General features: G+C 37.9%; 1 protein-coding gene across 1 annotated transcript in view; it reads left to right on the top strand.

The window, feature by feature from the left end:
- Nucleotides 1-1111: 1111 nt before the first annotated feature.
- The window catches only part of arhgap10 (Rho GTPase activating protein 10), a 41363-nt gene continuing 23366 nt past the window's right edge, over nt 1112-19108 (top strand). The window contains exons 1-10 of the mRNA XM_044028897.1: nt 1112-1712; nt 13394-13489; nt 13704-13765; nt 14895-14966; nt 15191-15292; nt 16558-16668; nt 16873-16977; nt 17204-17333; nt 18180-18286; nt 18444-18538. Of these exons, the coding sequence (XP_043884832.1) occupies nt 1559-1712; nt 13394-13489; nt 13704-13765; nt 14895-14966; nt 15191-15292; nt 16558-16668; nt 16873-16977; nt 17204-17333; nt 18180-18286; nt 18444-18538 (1034 nt within the window). The 5' untranslated portion in view covers nt 1112-1558. The remainder of the gene's footprint in view (nt 1713-13393; nt 13490-13703; nt 13766-14894; nt 14967-15190; nt 15293-16557; nt 16669-16872; nt 16978-17203; nt 17334-18179; nt 18287-18443; nt 18539-19108) is intronic.

Raw genomic sequence — 19108 nt, 5'->3', positions numbered from 1 at the left:
AAATGCAAACAAATATTTTTTAGGTATTCTGTTACATCAGATAATGTGGATAAATTCAACTACTTGGGTGTAACCCTTGATCCAACTCTTAGCTTTAAAAAGCATGTTAAAAAACTGGGAAACACACTGAAATTTAACCTAGCTAACTTCAGATACATAAGGAATTCACTCTCAGTTGAGGCTTCCAGTATGTATCTGAATGCTATGATTATTCCACATTTTCTGTACTGTATTACAAGCTGGTCTCAGTCAAATTAAACCATTCTAAAACCACTTGAATCCGCCACGACGTTACCATCACTGTCAGATACTACACAAATATCAAATTTTAAACTTTGACAATCTGATCAAGCACTCAAATGTTTGCTTACTTTTTAAAATTATTCATAATGCTGTAGCTCCCCCATTGAACAGGTATGTTACTCTACTGTATTGAGGGGTGAGTGTAGTGTACCCCAACGCAAAACTGGATTTGGAAAGTCATCTTTTTCCTGTATAGCCATGAGTCAATGGAACACTGCCAACAGACATTATTTCATGTAGAAGTCCCCACACCTTCTCACATCTTGCTAAGTGTTGGCTATTGTCACATTTATGAATTGTATTTTATGTGTGTGTGTGTGGTGGGGGGCAGTTTAGCCTTAAATCTTAGTGGTCATGAATCTGCTTCCACGTCCTTTGTTTTGTAATTTTATATTTGTTGTTGTTATTATTGTATGTTGCTTTTATGTACTATTCCATCAACCTGCCCAGGGACCACAGGTGGAAAATAGCATTCTGCTACAACCTGGCACAATGCATATTCTCTTGTTGTACAAGATTAATGTTTTATTGTGCATTGTCCCTGTCTTGAAAAATTACAGTAGTTTGAGGATGAGTGAGAGTAAATGTTGTGGGTACTGAGCTGCAAAAGATAAAGCCACAAAGGCTAAAAAGCTAAAGAATCTCAGCTGATCTGACTGCTACTATCGGCCATTATTTTGAAAACCGGATAGAGTAATTTTAAAGTATGCCGTACCATATTTAGGGGCAGCACTGAGGGGGGGCAGCACGGAAATGCGAACGTGGGCTGGCTGAGTGAACCATCTTGAACCAACTGTGTGGTCTTTGGCAGAAGTTTCGCTACACGCACACAGATGTCAGCAGAGTTTCTCAATCTGTCACCCTACTAGGTGGAGTCCGTTTGATGGAGGGCAGAGAAACTGGGCATAGGCACCATGATTTGCTGACACCTCCTGTCAGCCGACTTGCGTTGAATACTTCCACCGGCTGCGCACCGCTGAAACACCGTTTAACCATTATACCTGTAGCGGCTTCTCTAGGCGGGTTTTTTTTCTTTTGACAAATGTGGAACAACACCCACTTGAGAAGAAGTCACCATGCTAACCACAGTTAGCTGCTTCACGTCGCTATGTTTTTGGTGCTGACTTGACAGGCGACGAACGTGGTATTTGTGAAGTTGTAGACACTTTTTAAAAAGTGATTTAGACGAAGTAGTCCGCGACATTTTGTGTCCGTTTCCCCGTGCTTGAACAAAGTTATTTAACTGCCTGCAAAAATGGGACTACACCCGCTGGAGTTCAGTGAATGCTATCTGGACAGCCCGAGCTTCAGGGACAAAATAAAGGCACATGAAGCAGAGCTGGACAAAACGAACAGATTTATCAAAGAGCTGTACAAGGATGGCAAGAACCTCATCAATGCAACAAAGCGTAAGTTAACTGCCATCGTTTTAAAATGTGTTTTTCTGTGTCTGGACTTGGAAATCTCGCACTTGCCACGAAAAGAAGGGTCCTGGTGCGTCCACCTTTGAAACAGCTTCTTCCCCAGTTTACGATGGATTGTTCATTGTTTCCATTTAGTTATGACTTACAGGAGAGAAGAATCTGTCCTCTCTGTCGTTCAGTCTTATTTGGACAGTCATTCATGACTTGGAGCTAAAATCAGTTTTGAGAGTGCATGTTTCTAATTATGATAATAATAACTGCTGCAGAGCATGATATAAAACGTCCTATCAGAGGCAGAGCTTTTAATTAGGTCAATACAGGGACAAAATAACATTTTAAGACATCTACTTTAAGAGGCAGGAAAAAGAGACACAAATGGTCCTAAAGCACTTTTGTCTCAAGTGTGTCTCAATAATAAGGTTATCAGCTTTTGACATCATCAGGATTTTTAAGGCTTAAAATGGAGACAAGCTCATCCATCACCAACTTGTCTGATTAAAAAACTGCTTTTCAGCTGCCTTTTAAAAAATATCAACAACTAGCTAGCTATGAGCTAGTTAAAAAAAATGAGCAGTAGAGCTGAAACAATTAATCGGTGTGAAGCTTTTTTTATGATTAATACAAGATTTCCGGACAAAACAAGACATTTGAGAACATCATCATTTCCAGGTTTGATGAACACGATCCACATTTTTAAAAATTTTCGGACATTTTATGGACCAAATTAATCGAGAAAATAATCGACAGATTAATCGATTATGAAAATAATCCTTAGTTGCAGTTCTAATCAGCAGACCTTATATATATGTATAATTAAAAGATTCAAAATGTGGTGCTGAATGAAAAGGTGCTGCATTTTTAAGAGCTTTGTATGTGCCTGCATGGGAACCAAACAGGAGTCTAAATGTTGGTGGTTGGAATAAAACGTTTTGAACAAGCTGGAGTTTGCCAGTAAATTTTTTTTGGTAAGCCAGAAAAAAAATCCTCTGTGCACTATTTGCTCACAGTCACACACCTCAGTTGGGTTAAAATGATTCAATTCTTATCTCTTTGAACTCTACTCTTGTGGGCTGGGCCTGTTTGTGCTAATAACTTCTCAGACTTAAACACAGACTCTTCACAAATACGCTGCTTTCAACATGTCCTGTTGGAAAATCCCTTAGGAAATCCCAAGAACTCATGCTAATAATGCTCAGGCTGCTTATAAATAGCAAAGAATTTTAGTCCTTTGAATGAATGTAGTTTTTGAAACCCACTCTAATATGGCAAAATACAATAGTTTTGGTGCTGTGTATATTGCAGGGATCTCGGTGCTTTGCACTGTCACCTGATGTTTTTTTTACCTGCTCTGCAACTGTCAGTCTGCCAGAGAATCCCCAGGTAGTAGGCATTTTTGCCTTTAGCACATTCTAAATTCTTCAAGGCAGCGTTTCAGCAAGGTGCTGTTAAAGCTTACACAGGCATCTTTGTTCACGATGACTGCATAGTGTCAGGTGAGCCCAGCAGACCTTTTAGTGGCATTTTCAGGGCTTGAAAACAGAATTTTCCTTTGTTTTTGTGTCACAAGGATACAATCATATTGTGTAACATTGGAATAGTCGAGCTGATAGCATCAGTGAGTATTTTAAAATGTGATAATGAATCATACCTGTTGTCTTTCAAGCCAAAATACCAATAACAAGTTATCAGGAATTATATAAGTGATAGTGTTTTTTAGTCTTTTTTATTGGCTCTATAGTCTGTGTATATATATATATATACATATATATATATATATATATATATATATATATATATATATATATATATATATACATACATACATATAGTCAGCAGAATATATGTGTAAGATATTTATTAATGTTAGCTATATTGACAATAACTATAACAGTTAACTATATTAGTTATTTATATAGCTATATACTCTGTGTGTCTTGTATAAAGGTGGCTTTAACATGGGCAACAGGTCACTTAGGGATTCCCTTGGCATTCAGCCTGTCCAGTGACACAAGACAAGATAGCTGCCTCAGTTTGAGCATGTTTGCGTGTGTGTGAAAGAGAAGATCGGTGTTAGTCAGCCCTTCTGCTGAGCCTGTGTTTCTTTTAGCTGACATTAGTGGAACCATGTATGCATGCTGCTGTAGCCTTTCTGCGTCACAACGTCACCCATGACAGTTCATTACTCAGCTGCTGTACCGAGTTGTTACTTGCATATTTGTGATCTGTTGTACTTATAGTTTAAGCACTTGCATACAAGCACTCTTGCATTTTTCTTCTGACATTTTGCTATTTAGTAATTGTTTAACTAAGACCAAAGACTGTGTTTCTTTGCCAGAAATTGTTGAAACAATCTAGATACGCTTGTGTGTTTGAAAGTCCTACAATGGCAGTTATTCACAAGTTTATACGATAAAAACGAAACAAGATTGTTGAAGGTGTTACATTCAGCTCTGTAAAGTTGAGATAGCTTTTTGTGTTTTATTGACATACAACCACATTAATCTATAATGAAAATAATTACTTATTGCAGTAGGGCTGTGAGACAATATAAATAAAGTATAAAGTATTTCATGACCGTATTGATTGTTTGACTGCAGGCCTTCATCCATTTGACTCTCTCCCCCTCCTTCCACTCCTGTCATTAGACAAAGTAACGTGTATGTTGTTTATGCACAACATTGTTTTTTTTACTACGAGAGTGTTTCCTTAAAATAACCATTTTAGTGGAAAGAAATCACAGTATATTTGCTTGCTTTTAGTATCCCAATATTGCAACATATAGTGCTATCACCCCTTTATCTGTGTATATCTTGTTTCACCAGATGTTTGTCATTAAAGAGCCCTATATTGCAGGCATAGTTTAAGTTACCTGTTGGATACTGTATGGAGTAGACTTGTCAGCCTTTCTCCAGTCTCAGTTTCTGCAGCCACATGGAGATGCCCTGAGAACCAACATATGATGATATGGTTCACCAGTCATGGCAAACTCATATGCAGATCATATTTCAGGAGAACATATCATGTCTTTTACAGTAATGTGCAAAGGTTTCAAGGCACCACCAGCTTCTTTGTTTTTGTGTCTGTCAAATTCTGTGATCATTGACATTTGGATTCAAATGATGTCACTGAAAGTGGGTCTTATATATTACTTATATATTATATCACTCATTGAGTTTATCTCATACAACGTAGCTGTGGTGCTCAAGCATGTCTTGAATAAACCTGGCACATGTTTTACCATTAATTTAAGTTCCACTCGAGTTTTAAGAGAGTCAGGGCGGTGCTATTGTTCAAGTTTAAGGGTAGGTCACACTAAATACTTGACACTTGAACTTGCAGTTTTTTTGTTATTTTAAAAACTGCATACATCCATTTTCTGGATGTGTTCCAATACAGAGATTGATAAATAATTATACTGTATGTTCATTGTAGCATTGGTGAACCAACAAATCTGTAGCTGAACCATTTTTTCTGTCTCCAGCACGATGACATACCAGACATTTAGAGTGTTAATGCTCACTAGATCTATGCTATCTTCTGTCTTATGAGAATATGACAGGGATTATGGAACTCTCATCACATACTCCTGGAATTAATTGTGAAGCAAGTTGAACTGTATGTGTCGTAGGCCTATAAAGATGCCACCCATGAAGTGTTGCCTGTCTCTATATACTAAATGAACACTTTTGACATGATCATTGTAATAATAAGGTGTTCACTTCAATGTGTTAAGATTATATTGATTATGGTGTGGCTGTCTTAAATGTAACTGTGATGCAAAAACAACATCATGCTATTTACACAAGGTGTTTCCTATTTTTCATATTTAATGAAGGGCAAGGCAAATGTATCCAAACTGTCCTGTGCAGTTCTCAACAGTATCTTTTAATGATATCATCTTTGTCACACATGAAGCTGAGTTAAAAAAAAATAGTATTTATTAATTTCTGGGATCTTTTTGATTATTATTTTTATTAATTACCACAACGCTTCTTTTCTTAAATGTAAATAAAGATGTAGTCTAGATGTTAGTTGCACTAACCAAAGACAAGAGGATTTGAGAGTTGTCTGATTATAGGGGATTTACTTAGTGTTTGACCTCCTAGTGATCTGGCGTGGTGTGTGAGGACATTTGTTGATCCCCAAATCCCAGTCCATTCTCATCCTTTCAGTAACTCCTCACTCCTACGATCAGGAGGATGTCCCTCCATGGAACGTCCTTGATTCAGAGAGGAAACTTTGGGGTGGAGAGCCATGACATGGAAGTGCTCACTAGAGGAGCAATGTGCAGATGTGCTTCTGTTTTAGAGGGTTTCCTCCACAGGAACTGTGTCCTGTCTGTACCCTCTCAGCTACTCCTCATTGTTGTTGTCCATAAAGCAACTTGTTTGTAGCAGAAAGTAGGAACTCTATATTGCTGTACAGATTTTTTATTTCTGTGTGCACTTGTCACTGTCAGTAGAACTGTGTATTGGAAAGAATCTGGTGGTATGAATACAGGGGTGACAATATGATATACTGTGATATCTTGGAATGCTATAAGCATGACAAGATATTGTCATTTCTTTCTCTCAAAACAGTCTATTTTAAGAAAAATCCAGCATAAACAATATGCAGTTTTCTTTGTCTGCTGAGAGGAGTGGAAGGAGGAGGAGCGTCAAAAACCTGCTGCCAAATAGGGTAGTAGGCGCAAAAACTACTGTCAGAAAACCATTGGCAAGAATATTTCCATATTGATTTAGCACTTAAAAGGACTAAAGCAGTGTCATGGTATGAAATATCCCAATATTTTAGTCAGTCTATTTTCTTACACCCCTACCTGTCAGTCCAGTTTAGTAGTTAAAAATAAAAGTGTGAGGTCAATCACAGTCACTCACACGACTGGATTTCCTCTGAATCGACCAATTGCCTATAGCGCATTGACTGTTCCACTTTGAAATCCCTGCCATGTGAAAGCCTTTCTCTCCTTGGCAGATGGACAGGTTTAAGAGTAGTCTATCATGGTGTGCTTTGGCTCACTGCTGCTCTCAGTAATCATATTACTTATTCTGCCAAAGAGCACCATCACAATCTTTCATTAAAATCGCATTAGCACAAGACGTGAAGTCATGTGGGAGGAACGCTATTTCATGTCTCACTCCAGAAAGAACAAAGCCTCCTATAAAAGTGATAGTGTGTTATTGCTTGATGGCATGATCATGCTTTTGGTGCAAGCAAATTTCGAATACCATTATAAACTGCATCATAACTGTATTCATTTATATCATAAAATATATACAACATGCTACTATTCCTTGTGGCTTCACCCTACAACATTGGAGGATCAGGAAGTCATGAATGAAGTAATGCTTTGTGGGCAGGGAGCTGGGGGAAGAGAAGTTGTGGAAGGGGGTGGTGTGGCAGGCTGTGTGGAGGGCAAAGGTGGAAACAGAGTGTGAAGTTCATACTGGAAAAGATGGGAGAGTGGAACAGGAAGGGCTGTGGAAAGGCACAGCATGTAAACCCAGGCTGCTCTCTGAGGGCCTGGACCAGGCAAGTTCTGACCTAAGTGGCACATTTGATGAGACTGTAGAAATCATAACAAACAACACTCCAGCCGCTGCCAATGAATACACTGTGGACATCTTCAGCAGTTCAACTTTGACATATACATACCTTTTCTGACTTTTTGGGGGAAAACGTTTGTGGGAGCAGCCAGGACATGCGATGTGAAGTTTCCTGCTTCAAGGCATACACAGTCAGAGAAAAACAAGTTCAGGATTTTGTTGTTAATCATCTTAGGCTTTAATTTTGTTGTATGAATTGCATTATCAAATGGCAAATTTTATTTATTTAAATCAGAGAACATGTGATATCAGTTTTCATGTCCAATACAAATATTTCAACTTTGAGTATCTACCATTACTGATATCAGTCCAATATAATTGTTTTACACATTTTAAAATACTTGGCTGTTTATCACTTTAGCTGACCAATGTTGGAGGAAGTAACAACTTGTAAGCATAAAGTCATAGCAGCTCAGAATTGTAAAAATATGCTACCACACATTAGGCACTTCTTCAAAAGTGCCTGTTGGTACACACACACTCATACAGAATATGCAAACGTGCAGAGATGCAGTGAGGGCAGATGGAAAAAAGATCCATGCACAGTTTGCAATTCATCATCCATAAGTCTTTGATTGCAAATGAAAAGTTCAGTAAATATGATACACAATGAAATCTGTGTAACATCCAGTGTAGCTTAAAATGTACCCTGAAATCCTCCTCTCAATTTCTTTTAATAGGTTTTACAAGAAAAAACATTTGTCTGCCTATCTCATGTGACGCATAGCTGTTGTTATTTAATCAAACATCTGTTATTTCTTTGTTGTGCAGATGGAAAACACTTAAAAACTTTTGGCATCAGAAACCTATGATTGCCATCTCCTCTAATTGTTTACATTTTATCCCTTAACACTGTAGTGCAGAACTTTTAAATATAAACAAATGTCTGTTGGTGTCAAAGCATTGTCTAATCCTGAGTACAAACAAATTGAAATATGACTGAAAATGCAAAGAATCTACAATATATAATATACAATATATAAAGTATAGTATACATATACAATATACCTGTTATACTTGAAATATTCGTTATTTACTTCTGCCGTGATCTTTGATACTGCACAGTAGCCAGTGCCCTGATATTCTGTAACCTCCCCTGTATGTCATCTTTGTTTTTCTTCCCACCTCCTGGACAGAGGCACTAATGTTAATGCCACACATGGCTTTCTTTTCCTGTTGGCCTGTTATATCAGATAGATATAAGGTGGGGTCTGTGTGACTCATACTTAGTATCCAGCAGACTGGGGTCTCTGGCTTTCTGCAGACAAAGTAGCCACGTTTGACAGTTCCCAGGTTTGCTCTGAAATGCCTTCCTTTAAAAGGCAAAAAGCAGGAGAAGCCTTTGCGTTGGACTCTTAGGTGCCATAGAATTGTGTTTGTGGTAGTTTCAGCTTGTGGCAGCTCTTTCCTCTTGGACAACAGCTATCATTTTGATCTGTTATGCAGTCCTGACACTTTTGTTTATTACTCTACTGATTGTAACCAGTTGATCTAAACTTCAATTGAAACAGGCAGGAACACAAATGCTGCCGCAGTTTTTGCCTTCTCTGAATGTGGCCTGACACTGATTAATGCTGGAGCTTCGTGAACTGGATATCATTCATTCTTCATGTTTTATGTAATAAAGTCCACACAGCTCAGCCCCTTATATTCTCATATTAACTGTCCACCCTGCAGTGAGTTAAACATGCAAGCAGCATGTGTAATCAGATTGTGGATGGGTGTGATTTGTGCACAATGCTCACATATGGCTCTAATAAAGAGACTGCAAATCTATCCATTGACATCACTGTGCATGGAGTACACATTAATGTTCACAGACCTGGGCCTCTTTGGAAATAAAGAACATGTTTAATATACAAATACTCAAAGCAAATGTTTCTTGATTGTGATTTTGGTCTTTCATTGAACAGTAATACTTCTGTAGAAGCTTGAGGAATGCTTAAATGTCATTTCACAATTAGCACCAGTCTGTCATTCTCTTTTGCAATATAGTGACGATGTATACTCCCCTGACCTTATTTCAAAAATGTTAGGCTCTGTCAAGGTGTGTCAAGGTTCAGTGTAATGTTGTCAAAACACGTTTTTACTCTCTAGGGGTGAAACTGAACTTTCCACTTTACATTAGAGGATCACTCTAGTCCTGCAGTTAACCAACATAGACTTCATAGGGGTTACTGATTACACAACAAGTATAGTTTAGCTTACAACTTGTGTTTGTGATGCTTGGTTAAAGAGTATGAAACATTACATGACATGATGTAATTGTACCACTATTACGGACAACAATAGTAGTTCTAATATGATATGTACACATGCTGGAGAGAGCATCCGCATACTCACACACACACTTGGATACATGAGAATATATGACATTTTCTAACAAAGCCAAACAAAAGCAAAGAGTGATTGATGAGTAGTAGGAACACAATACGAGAATTAAATAGCAAAAAATATGAAATTAATAAATTGTAAAAATATGAACACACTTATCAGACCTCACCTAACTCTGGCAGTTTGTTGTTTATTTAGTGTCTCAGTGATTACCCAACAGGATTTTGGCTTGAACTATCCATCTCTAGTTGTGATGGTCAAGGTTCCATGCAGGTGAAAGTGTTGTCATGTTACACAGCTGCTAACTAGGAGTGCACCAAATGAGCAAAACTTAAAAACAAAAGCCCATACGTGCAGCTCAGTTTATGACTTCATTGACCTGCTCATTAACATGAGCATTTAGGATCACTATGAACTTAAAGAAAGAAAATGGATGAAGTTTCTGTCCCCATCCTGCTTATTGCACTGCAGACTTTTACTGAAGTGTTGTGTAGAGCACACCCATGTAGGATTGTTGGTGTTATCTGCTGTCATTTCAAGAGCTGCAATTTGAGAACTATTGGAAAGAATAGCATGTCCAGAGTCACCTTTTATGGGCTTTCACATCCTGGACTGCATTCTTCTGAATGTATGTGTGGCTTGGATTCCCTCTATATAGATATTAACTGGAACAGAATAGTTCATCAGATTATGTTTACATCAGATGGGAGTCACCACTGTGACTGAGAAAATGAGACATTTTTGACCAAATAGTGAAAAGCTTTTAGTGTGTGTAGTGCGTCAGTAATGTGAGCTCCAGGTTATTCCTTGTGGTTGACACAAGTTTATAATATAACTTTACTAGTGTAAACTATTTTGTAATAAATTTCTGCAGTTACTTACAACTGCTTATATAGTGATAATAATGAGGAATCCTGCAATATTTTTGGTGGTTCTGATCACACCGAAGTACTGTTTTTAAAGAGGTGTCATAGGATTTGCAACTCACTGCTGTTGTTAGCCTCTTAATGTTGCTTGTGAAGTGGCCAATTTTTTGTTTACAATTTTTTTATGTGATGTTGAGGAAAGAACAAACACAACCTTTTTTGTCTTGATTCATGGGCTACAGTTAGAGCTGTGCAGTGTCAAGCAGAAGTTCATGAACCAAGCGAACACACTTACTAGATTCCTGTGGATAGATATGATCTAGCCTTTTTATATGATTTTTTTCATCTTGCATTTCTTTTGGTCTTATGACTTATCTGAAGAACAACATTTACCTCGCCTGCAAGAAAAGAAAGAACATTTTCCCAAGCTCCATTTAAAGATCTACCGAAAGAACAGACAGTTATAAAGACTACAATACACAAGCTGCCCGATTGTGTGGTGTGAATCGTTTCTCTTCCCGTTGTCCAATAACTCAGTGACAGGTGTTGTGGGAATTAACTTTTGTGGCAGATGCTAAGGGTCTGTGCCAGACTCAGGCAAACTCTTTTGTGTTTGGCGTTTTGGCCCTGTAGTTTAGATTTAATCCATATAAAATATACATGCATTTCTCAGAGCACATAACCAGTGGTGGTATAACTGCTAAAATAGAAGAATTAAAGTAGTTGTAATGGATAGTTTTTCTGATATTTTATTACAGGCCTTGCCAATGCTTGTGGATTTTTCCTTAAAATCCAAGCTGAGTTAGCAATAGCAAAAACCTATTTTGGGGGTCACAGATACTGCAGTCTTCTGGACTAAGATGCATATCATATTACTTCCACTTGAAATTCTGTACTGTATAGCCTGTTTTTCTTTTTTTTACATTTCCCTGCTTAATTCTTGCACAGTTTCTTTTATGTTTCCACTGTGTATCATCATTAACAAAACTTGAAAAATAATGATATTAATACTATAATACTATTTACAATATTGCCCATCAATGAAAATAAACCTGAGTTTGTGGCTAACTAGTTTGTAGCACTTGCAGATGTTAAAGGCTCTACTCTACTGGTTTAGCTCTATGTTGATTGTTTCCTATAGAGCCCCAGCCCCATCTGCCAAAGCTAATAACACTGCTCCTCAGTGTACTTCATATAGCTACAGTCTAAAAATACCAGTGCTGCATTCTGTCATGTTTCTCTCAGGGACTGTCATGGGGCAGCGATCCCACCTCAGGGAATCTGCTCAGTGCTCAACTGTTTGGGAATAGATAAGGTTTATGCAGTGTTTTTACTGATGTATAGTGGAGCAGTGGAGGGTGGGCTTACGCAAGATCCATTTCTCAAAATCTGACATTTGTTTTTAAAATAATTCAGATTCAGCTTTGTGTTGTTAGCTGGGTTACATGATATGTACCTCTCAGCATACCTCTCCACAATCCTCGAGCACATGAAAAGAATGGAGAAGAAAAGCGAGGCGAATCCTACGGATGAAAAAGATGACTAAAGTGAAAAAAAATAAAAAAAATAAAAATAAATAATATGATGCATTGCCCTCTATTGATTGGATTATTTGTGACTTTTGGGAAGTTGAATATGCCAGGCAACAAGTCGAGAATGTCACGCGCGACGGAACATCATGGACACATGAATAAACACACATGGAGTCGGAGTTGACTGTCTAGAGCTAGACCATATCGCTGAGTGATATCGGATGCTGAAACATGTTTTCTTTGTCAAAATGTCATAAAAAAAAAAGAGGAAACGAAATGTATGATGATAATGGGGGCGGGACTAGTTAAGCTTTGCTTCTCCCGCATTCCCTTTCGGTTATGTATATTGTGTGAACTGCACTGTTATGTGATGAGTGATCTAAATGTCATGACCGAAATAAATAAATAAATAAATAAATAGTCTGCCCTGTTTGGACTCTGCTGAAGTCTGGTAATGGCTGGCCAATTGAATTGTGAGTCATTCCCATGGGAGATGAATTGTCCCCTGCTTGAGCACACAAAATTGGTAGATCATCATGGTGATCATTATTATTATTATTATTATTATTATTGTTATTGATGCCTCTGTTTTGTCTTCATGAACAGAATGTATGATGTAGCATTATTTACATACTGCATCCTTTATCTGAAAATAGGTTCAAGCAGTAGTATCAGACCTGACCATGGAAGCATCTGTGTGTCTAGGCCAGCAGTGCAGAGGTGGCTGGGGGCAAGAAGTGTTTATTTTTTTGGAGCAGTAGACTTTACTTCTGAAAACATTCATGGGCATTTCTTTGTGTTTTTTTAGTACCTCAATTTGTTTGCAACCATATCACATTGCTAAAGAAATATTGCAGCTTCCTCCATCTGTTTTGACATGGAACAAATAACTTCCTTTGTGCAGTGAGATAATGTTGCTGGGTGACAAAGGCTCATCTCTTTATTTATCTCTAAACAAGTAATTATGGTATTTTACCACTATATGATCACTTCTTTATGGCTATACAGCATTTTCGTCATGCATTGTTTGCATAACAGTGTTTCTTTTATTTGAATAACCCGTGACTTGCACACAGACTGTTAAATATAGGCTGCTTTGTTTTCTGTCTCATCTTAATGAATAGTACCTGCCCTGTTGTATGACAGGTTTGATGTGCTGCAGGATGTACCACACTCTGACAAACAGGATGTTAGCTCAGTGGTTAACATTGTGCAGTGCATCAGACCTACTTTATTTTTGTTGAAATGAATGAAATGAAACATGCAGTATATCCTGTTAAATGCATTGCTGTAAATGATCTTTCTGTTCTTTTCATTTTTTCTTTCAGAGCTTGGGATGGCACAGCGAAAGTTTGCCCAGTGTCTGGGAGAGTTTCATTTTGAGTACATCGGCGATGCAAAAACAGATGATGAGAAATGTATTGGTAAGTGTGGGTTTGCCTGCTAACTGATAGAAACAAACCACTCGTTTTGTTACCACCACACAGACATGCACTAAATGTTTATTTATAGTGCTTTCCCTGCCAGCAAATGAAGTTTGAGTTTCTGGTTTGCACTTGTGGTGGGAACTATTATATTCATGGTGTGTGCATAATAATAGTGATTTGGTTTATTACATCTTTAATTTTTCATTTACAGATGAGTCTTTGCAAGAGTTTTCCAAATTCCTTAAAAACCTAGAAGATCAAAGAGAGCTGATGGTGAGAACAACCAGTCAGAACCTGCTTGAAAGCCAGGGAAAATACCTGTGTTTGTCTGTCTCTGTGACTGTGTGTGTGTCTGCCATGTTGCACTTGAATCTTTTAAGTGTTTCTATCTTGTGCTCTGCTTATTCCCAACTTACATATTTCCGGCCCACGCCTATCACTGCCCATATTTGGTGCTTGCATCTATTAATGTCTGATTCCATCATTCACCTGGGATTCAGTTATAATTTTCTCCATTGTACAGTACATTCACAGCATCCAGAAGGCAGCACCTACCAGTTCCCTAGTGGCTGAATTAGTATGGATAGTGTCTGGACTCTACCTCCCTTTGTGCCTGTCTAAGGGTCGTTGTCACAGCACCTTCCTGGGTGTGGCTATAGACACATGTGCACATTTCTACACCCAAGTTTACTGAGTAATACTGAGACAGACTGCATAATCGACTACAGACTCATTCACATTACCTCCACAAAACTAGCTTTTGCATCTGACAGTGTTGTTCAAGCTTACTCACTTATAAACCACACAATTCACAAGCAGACTATGACTAAGAATTTATAACATTTTTATAGGAGTGGTTCTAATTTGAAGTGTTACACTAGGTGTTATTAGAGATAGACCATAGTATGCAACATGTTACTTTACAGTGCATTTTACAGTGTTTGTGACTTTTTCATAGACAGCTATTTTCTTGTAATATCGCGCTGTAGTGGCTGAGCTCAGGGAGTGGACACTGGTAGATGATTGTTGTAGTGCTACACTCAGACCATAATGATAAACATACTGCTCAGCATACTGGGATGACATCACAGTGCAAAGTAAGGAATAGTAGGTTGGGCATGCAGGCACAGACATGTCCTGAAGTCTGCACAGCATAAACACCAGAGTCATGAAGAAAAAAACTCATTGACATTGTTAATAGGAGGTAGTTATGTAATAATGTGTATAAACACTTGTAGGTCATTGCTAAAAAGGTAGTACCTCTAGAGGAAAATAATCTCAATACCTGCCACTATACACTGTCAACAATATATCATTAGACCAGGAGGATGTTTATTTAAAAATATTTATGGGGTGAATCACTGAATTGAGCAATTATCATATGACATCTGTATCTGCCTAGATGAGAAACATCACAGAAACCTTAATGAAACCCCTGGAGAAGTTCAGGAAAGACCATCTTGGTACAGCAAGGGTAATGTATGATGGTTTATTTCCTCAAAGTGGTGTGTTGTGTACAACTATTAGCTGATCTGTGCAGTTAACTGTAATGTTGTTGTTAAAACATTGCATATTTTATATGTGCCCACTAATAGCATATCCACTGGACTAAATATGTGGCTTTTATTCCTTTGTCCCTGTGAAAATCTGGTATTTTCTACTTATGTTCTTCTACTCCATCCACTGCTTATTGTTTAGGTGGAAAGAAAGAAGTATGAGAAAGAGACGGAGAAATACTACAGCTCTCTTGAAAAGCTTCTTAATATGTCGGCAAAGAAGAAAGAGCCACAGTTACAAGAGGTATTTATCTTTCTCTGAACTCTGACAGATATGTGCTGCTAGCTGTGACAGCATAAAAAGTAAAATAGATATTTTGTTTAGTTCAAGAATCCTTGTTTTGGTCTTTCTCTTTTGTGCCATTTGGAAGCGTTTCACTGTAAAGCCTCTTGGACTGTGTGAGTTTCCACTGACGTGCCTCACAGCAACACTTTTTCCTGGCTTGTTTGTAAAGGAAATGTGTGCTCACTTGTACTGTACTTCCAAGGTTGACCCTGGTTGCATTTTGTCCAACCCATGCTGCAGTACCATGAGATGCAAATTTTACATTTTGGACAACATAGTGGTGTTTCACGATCCAGTGTTTCTGTTTCTGTTTCGTGGGCCTTTGTTCCATCTCTCCATGTAAGGCTCACCCATATGTTGTATCAACTGTACAGAAAAGGCACTTGAAACTGTTGACATTATGAATGCAGGCTGCTCGTTCTGTTCTCTGTGACTCTTGTGACACAAGGGCCTGTGGTACCAACAGAGATTGCAGTCAGACCTTGATAAATTTACTAAGTGGTTTGTTTACAGCTGCACGAGTCATGAACTACATCAACACAGCAAGCACTTGTTTGGTTAACTCAACAAACAGTAAAGCATAAAATATTAGCGTTATATTATATGTATTATATGCTTAGTAGGGCTGCCACTAATGATTATTTTCATTACTAATTAACCCGCAGATTATTTTCTTGATTAGTTGTTTTGTCCATAAAATGAAGAACATTATTTAAAATGTGGATCAGTGTTTCTCAAACTACAAAACCAAAAAAAATAAATCAGAAATGATTTGAAGAGGGACCTTCCTCTGCCACACATCATTGGGTTTATTTTATTTTTTATGGCTGGAATAATTCGAGTTTGTGGACAAAACAAGACATTTGATTAATAGATGTTAATTGATTTTGAACATGAAATAAAAAATTAATAATTGCCACAATAATTTTACTTTATTGTATTTATTTATTTATAGTGAATGGATGGGTGTATTTCTTTTCTTTATAATTATCTTTTCTTTATCTGAATGTAGAGTCAAAGTAAAAAAAGATGTTCAATATGTTAAGGATCATACAGTGACGACGTTGTTATTTTGGTCATATATTGTAAATGAACGTGGGACGGGCAGGAAAACCTCTGGCTTCCCAAACTGCACTGTATCCTAAAGATCATGATGGTTGTTCTTTTGCGTCCATGCGTCCCTCTGTCACTATAATCATCGTGGTGTGTGTTATTTTCTTCAGGCAGACGTCCAGGTGGAAAACATGAGGCAGCACTTTCAGGAGGAGTCGCTGGACTACGTGTGCAAACTGCAGGAGATTCAAGAGAGAAAGAAGTTTGAGTGTGTTGAGCCGGTGAGTGACCGGCCTTCATGGCATGTCAGCTATGACGTGGCTGTATGTGGGACGTATCACATGGTTTTAGTTTCTGTCCTACTTTAGAATGACTAAAGAGACTCCAGTCTTTGTGGTCATGCATTTTAATGTGAGTTTATATTTAATCTGACTCAGAACATTAACTTTTGGTTTCTGTTTCTGTCCCTATTGTGATCTCTTTAGATGCTGGCCTTTTTTCAGACCGTCTTCACTTTTTATCACCAGGGCTTTGAGCTTGCCAAGGACTTTGATCATTATAAAAGAGCTCTGCAGATCAATATTCAGAATGTAAGAAATATGAGTGTTTTTTTGTTTTTTTTTTAATATTTCATTTAGATTTTAGAGAATAACCTAACCATATGCCTGATTTCATGGAGACACTGTGGTGTTTTCAAGGGCAGCTCATCAGTTGTGATTGGCAGATGCCTTTCATTGAGAGGGTCATTCTACTTAACCACTGAGTATCAGGAAATTACTTGCTGGAATGTGTGTTTATTCCTTGTTTCTCCCCCAGACAAGGAATCGATTTGAGGGTGCACGGTCAGAGGTGTATGAGCTGATGAAGAGGATCAGGGAAGCACCCCAAGAATACAGGCAGACCAGCCCTATCAGTTGTGAAGGTTACCTCTATGTACAAGAAAAACGTGAGACCTTTTGTATGGTTTAAATTTGTCTTACTATGTATTTATAAAACATACAGTTGAGTAAGGGAACATTGCAGATGCAAAAATAAATGACATGGCAAACTCTGCACAGTTCACTGTAGTAGACTGTGGCTGCTGTTAATATGTGTAATTGGGATTTATATGCCCACATTTATATAAAATCAGTTTGAAATATTGTATATTTATATACGTGTGTTGTCAGTGGCATATCAAAAATGTGCACAGTGGAGAAATCGTCTCATTTAAGGATTCAATCGTTTTTTATTTGTTACGTGCACAGAGATGCAGAGGAAACATGCAGTGAAATGAGGAAGTTGCCCTGATTAAATAAGAGTAAGGAACAACTCTAGTTCAAGTTAAATAAGCTAAAGATAAAATCTTATATATAAGCGTACATTCAAGTTCCAATTTAAACACTGTCGTAAAATATTTACACTTACTATTTATAAAGAATCTTTACTGTATCTAATTATTCACTAATAACTGTTCAACTGGTTGCTTAGCAGGTTATAAACTTGGCAAATCCGCGAGATATCGGTAGAAAACTCTCTAGTGACGAGCATTAAGCGACGGGGTGACAATATTGACGGTGTCCTGTGTGTTCAGGGAATTGATTTTATTTTATTTGTATAAAAAAAGAGGTGCAAGTGTTGATGAGGTGTTATTCTCACGACAGGCATTTGACTCTTTCTCCAACATTGTAAGTCAGTATTGTGAATGAAAAGGCCTGGGAAACCTTTGTTTTCCCTGGATAAGCAAAAGTAATTGTTTCGACCCGGTTACTATCAAATTCCTGTGTCTAATCTGTGTCTTGTATTTTTTTAGGGCCACCTCCCTTTGGTTCAAGTTGGGTCAAACGATACTGCACATTTGTCAAAGAGCAGAAGATCCTGCACATGGTGACCTTTGACCACAGATCTGGCGGGAAGATTGTGAGTGGTTGTAGAACACAGTGCAGTCATTTTCAGATCCACAATGTGCTATATGAATGTTTTTTTAATGTTGTCGTTAAATAGTTTTTTAATTACTGTGACTTTGAGTTTGATTAAGTTCATTTAAGTGTACTTGTTATTTTATCATTTTTTTCAGGGAGAGACAGAGTCTGTCACACTCAAATCCTGTCTCCGCAAAATGACTGATACGCTGGACAGGAGGTTCTGTCTAGATCTCGACATAACTGACCGGTACTTCATCACCTCACATTGTGTCTCTGAATGGTCTCTGGTTGGATGTATTAATTTACAGTGTGTCAAATCATTATTATTGTTATTTTTTAGATGGAACAAAATGGTCAGAAGTTGCTTGATGCTTGCAGTTTGTTGCTCTTCCTGTTTGGATAGCAGATTAGCAGGTTATCAGAATTTGTCTTGGAGGTCTGCCCTCACACACTAAGCAGGGAGGATTTGTCACACCATGCTGTGCCCTCTTGTAATCGATATCTCATTTTGTCACACAACGTGACGCTGCCTTGCCCCTTTTCTGTTGTATTAATAGAAAAGCAATACCCCAGATTTAGTATGGAAATTTGAGTCCACATGGCCCATTCTGACTGATGAGTAACTTGATCACAAAACAGCTGTGATGACCTAAAGGGCCCATATCTGTAACTGTAAATCCAAACATGTGTGTGTTCTTGTCAGAGGAGCGTTTTTATTTTTTAGAATGCTAAGCACTGTCGGTGTTTAATATTGACACTTACATTGTCAATGCATTACTGTACTTACCCATAAGGCACTGTCTATTACTAACACGGT

The sequence above is a fragment of the Solea senegalensis genome, linkage group LG6, assembly GCF_019176455.1.
Source record: "Solea senegalensis isolate Sse05_10M linkage group LG6, IFAPA_SoseM_1, whole genome shotgun sequence".
NCBI lineage: Eukaryota > Metazoa > Chordata > Actinopteri > Pleuronectiformes > Soleidae > Solea > Solea senegalensis.
This window is presented reverse-complemented; position numbering and strand designations above follow the sequence as displayed.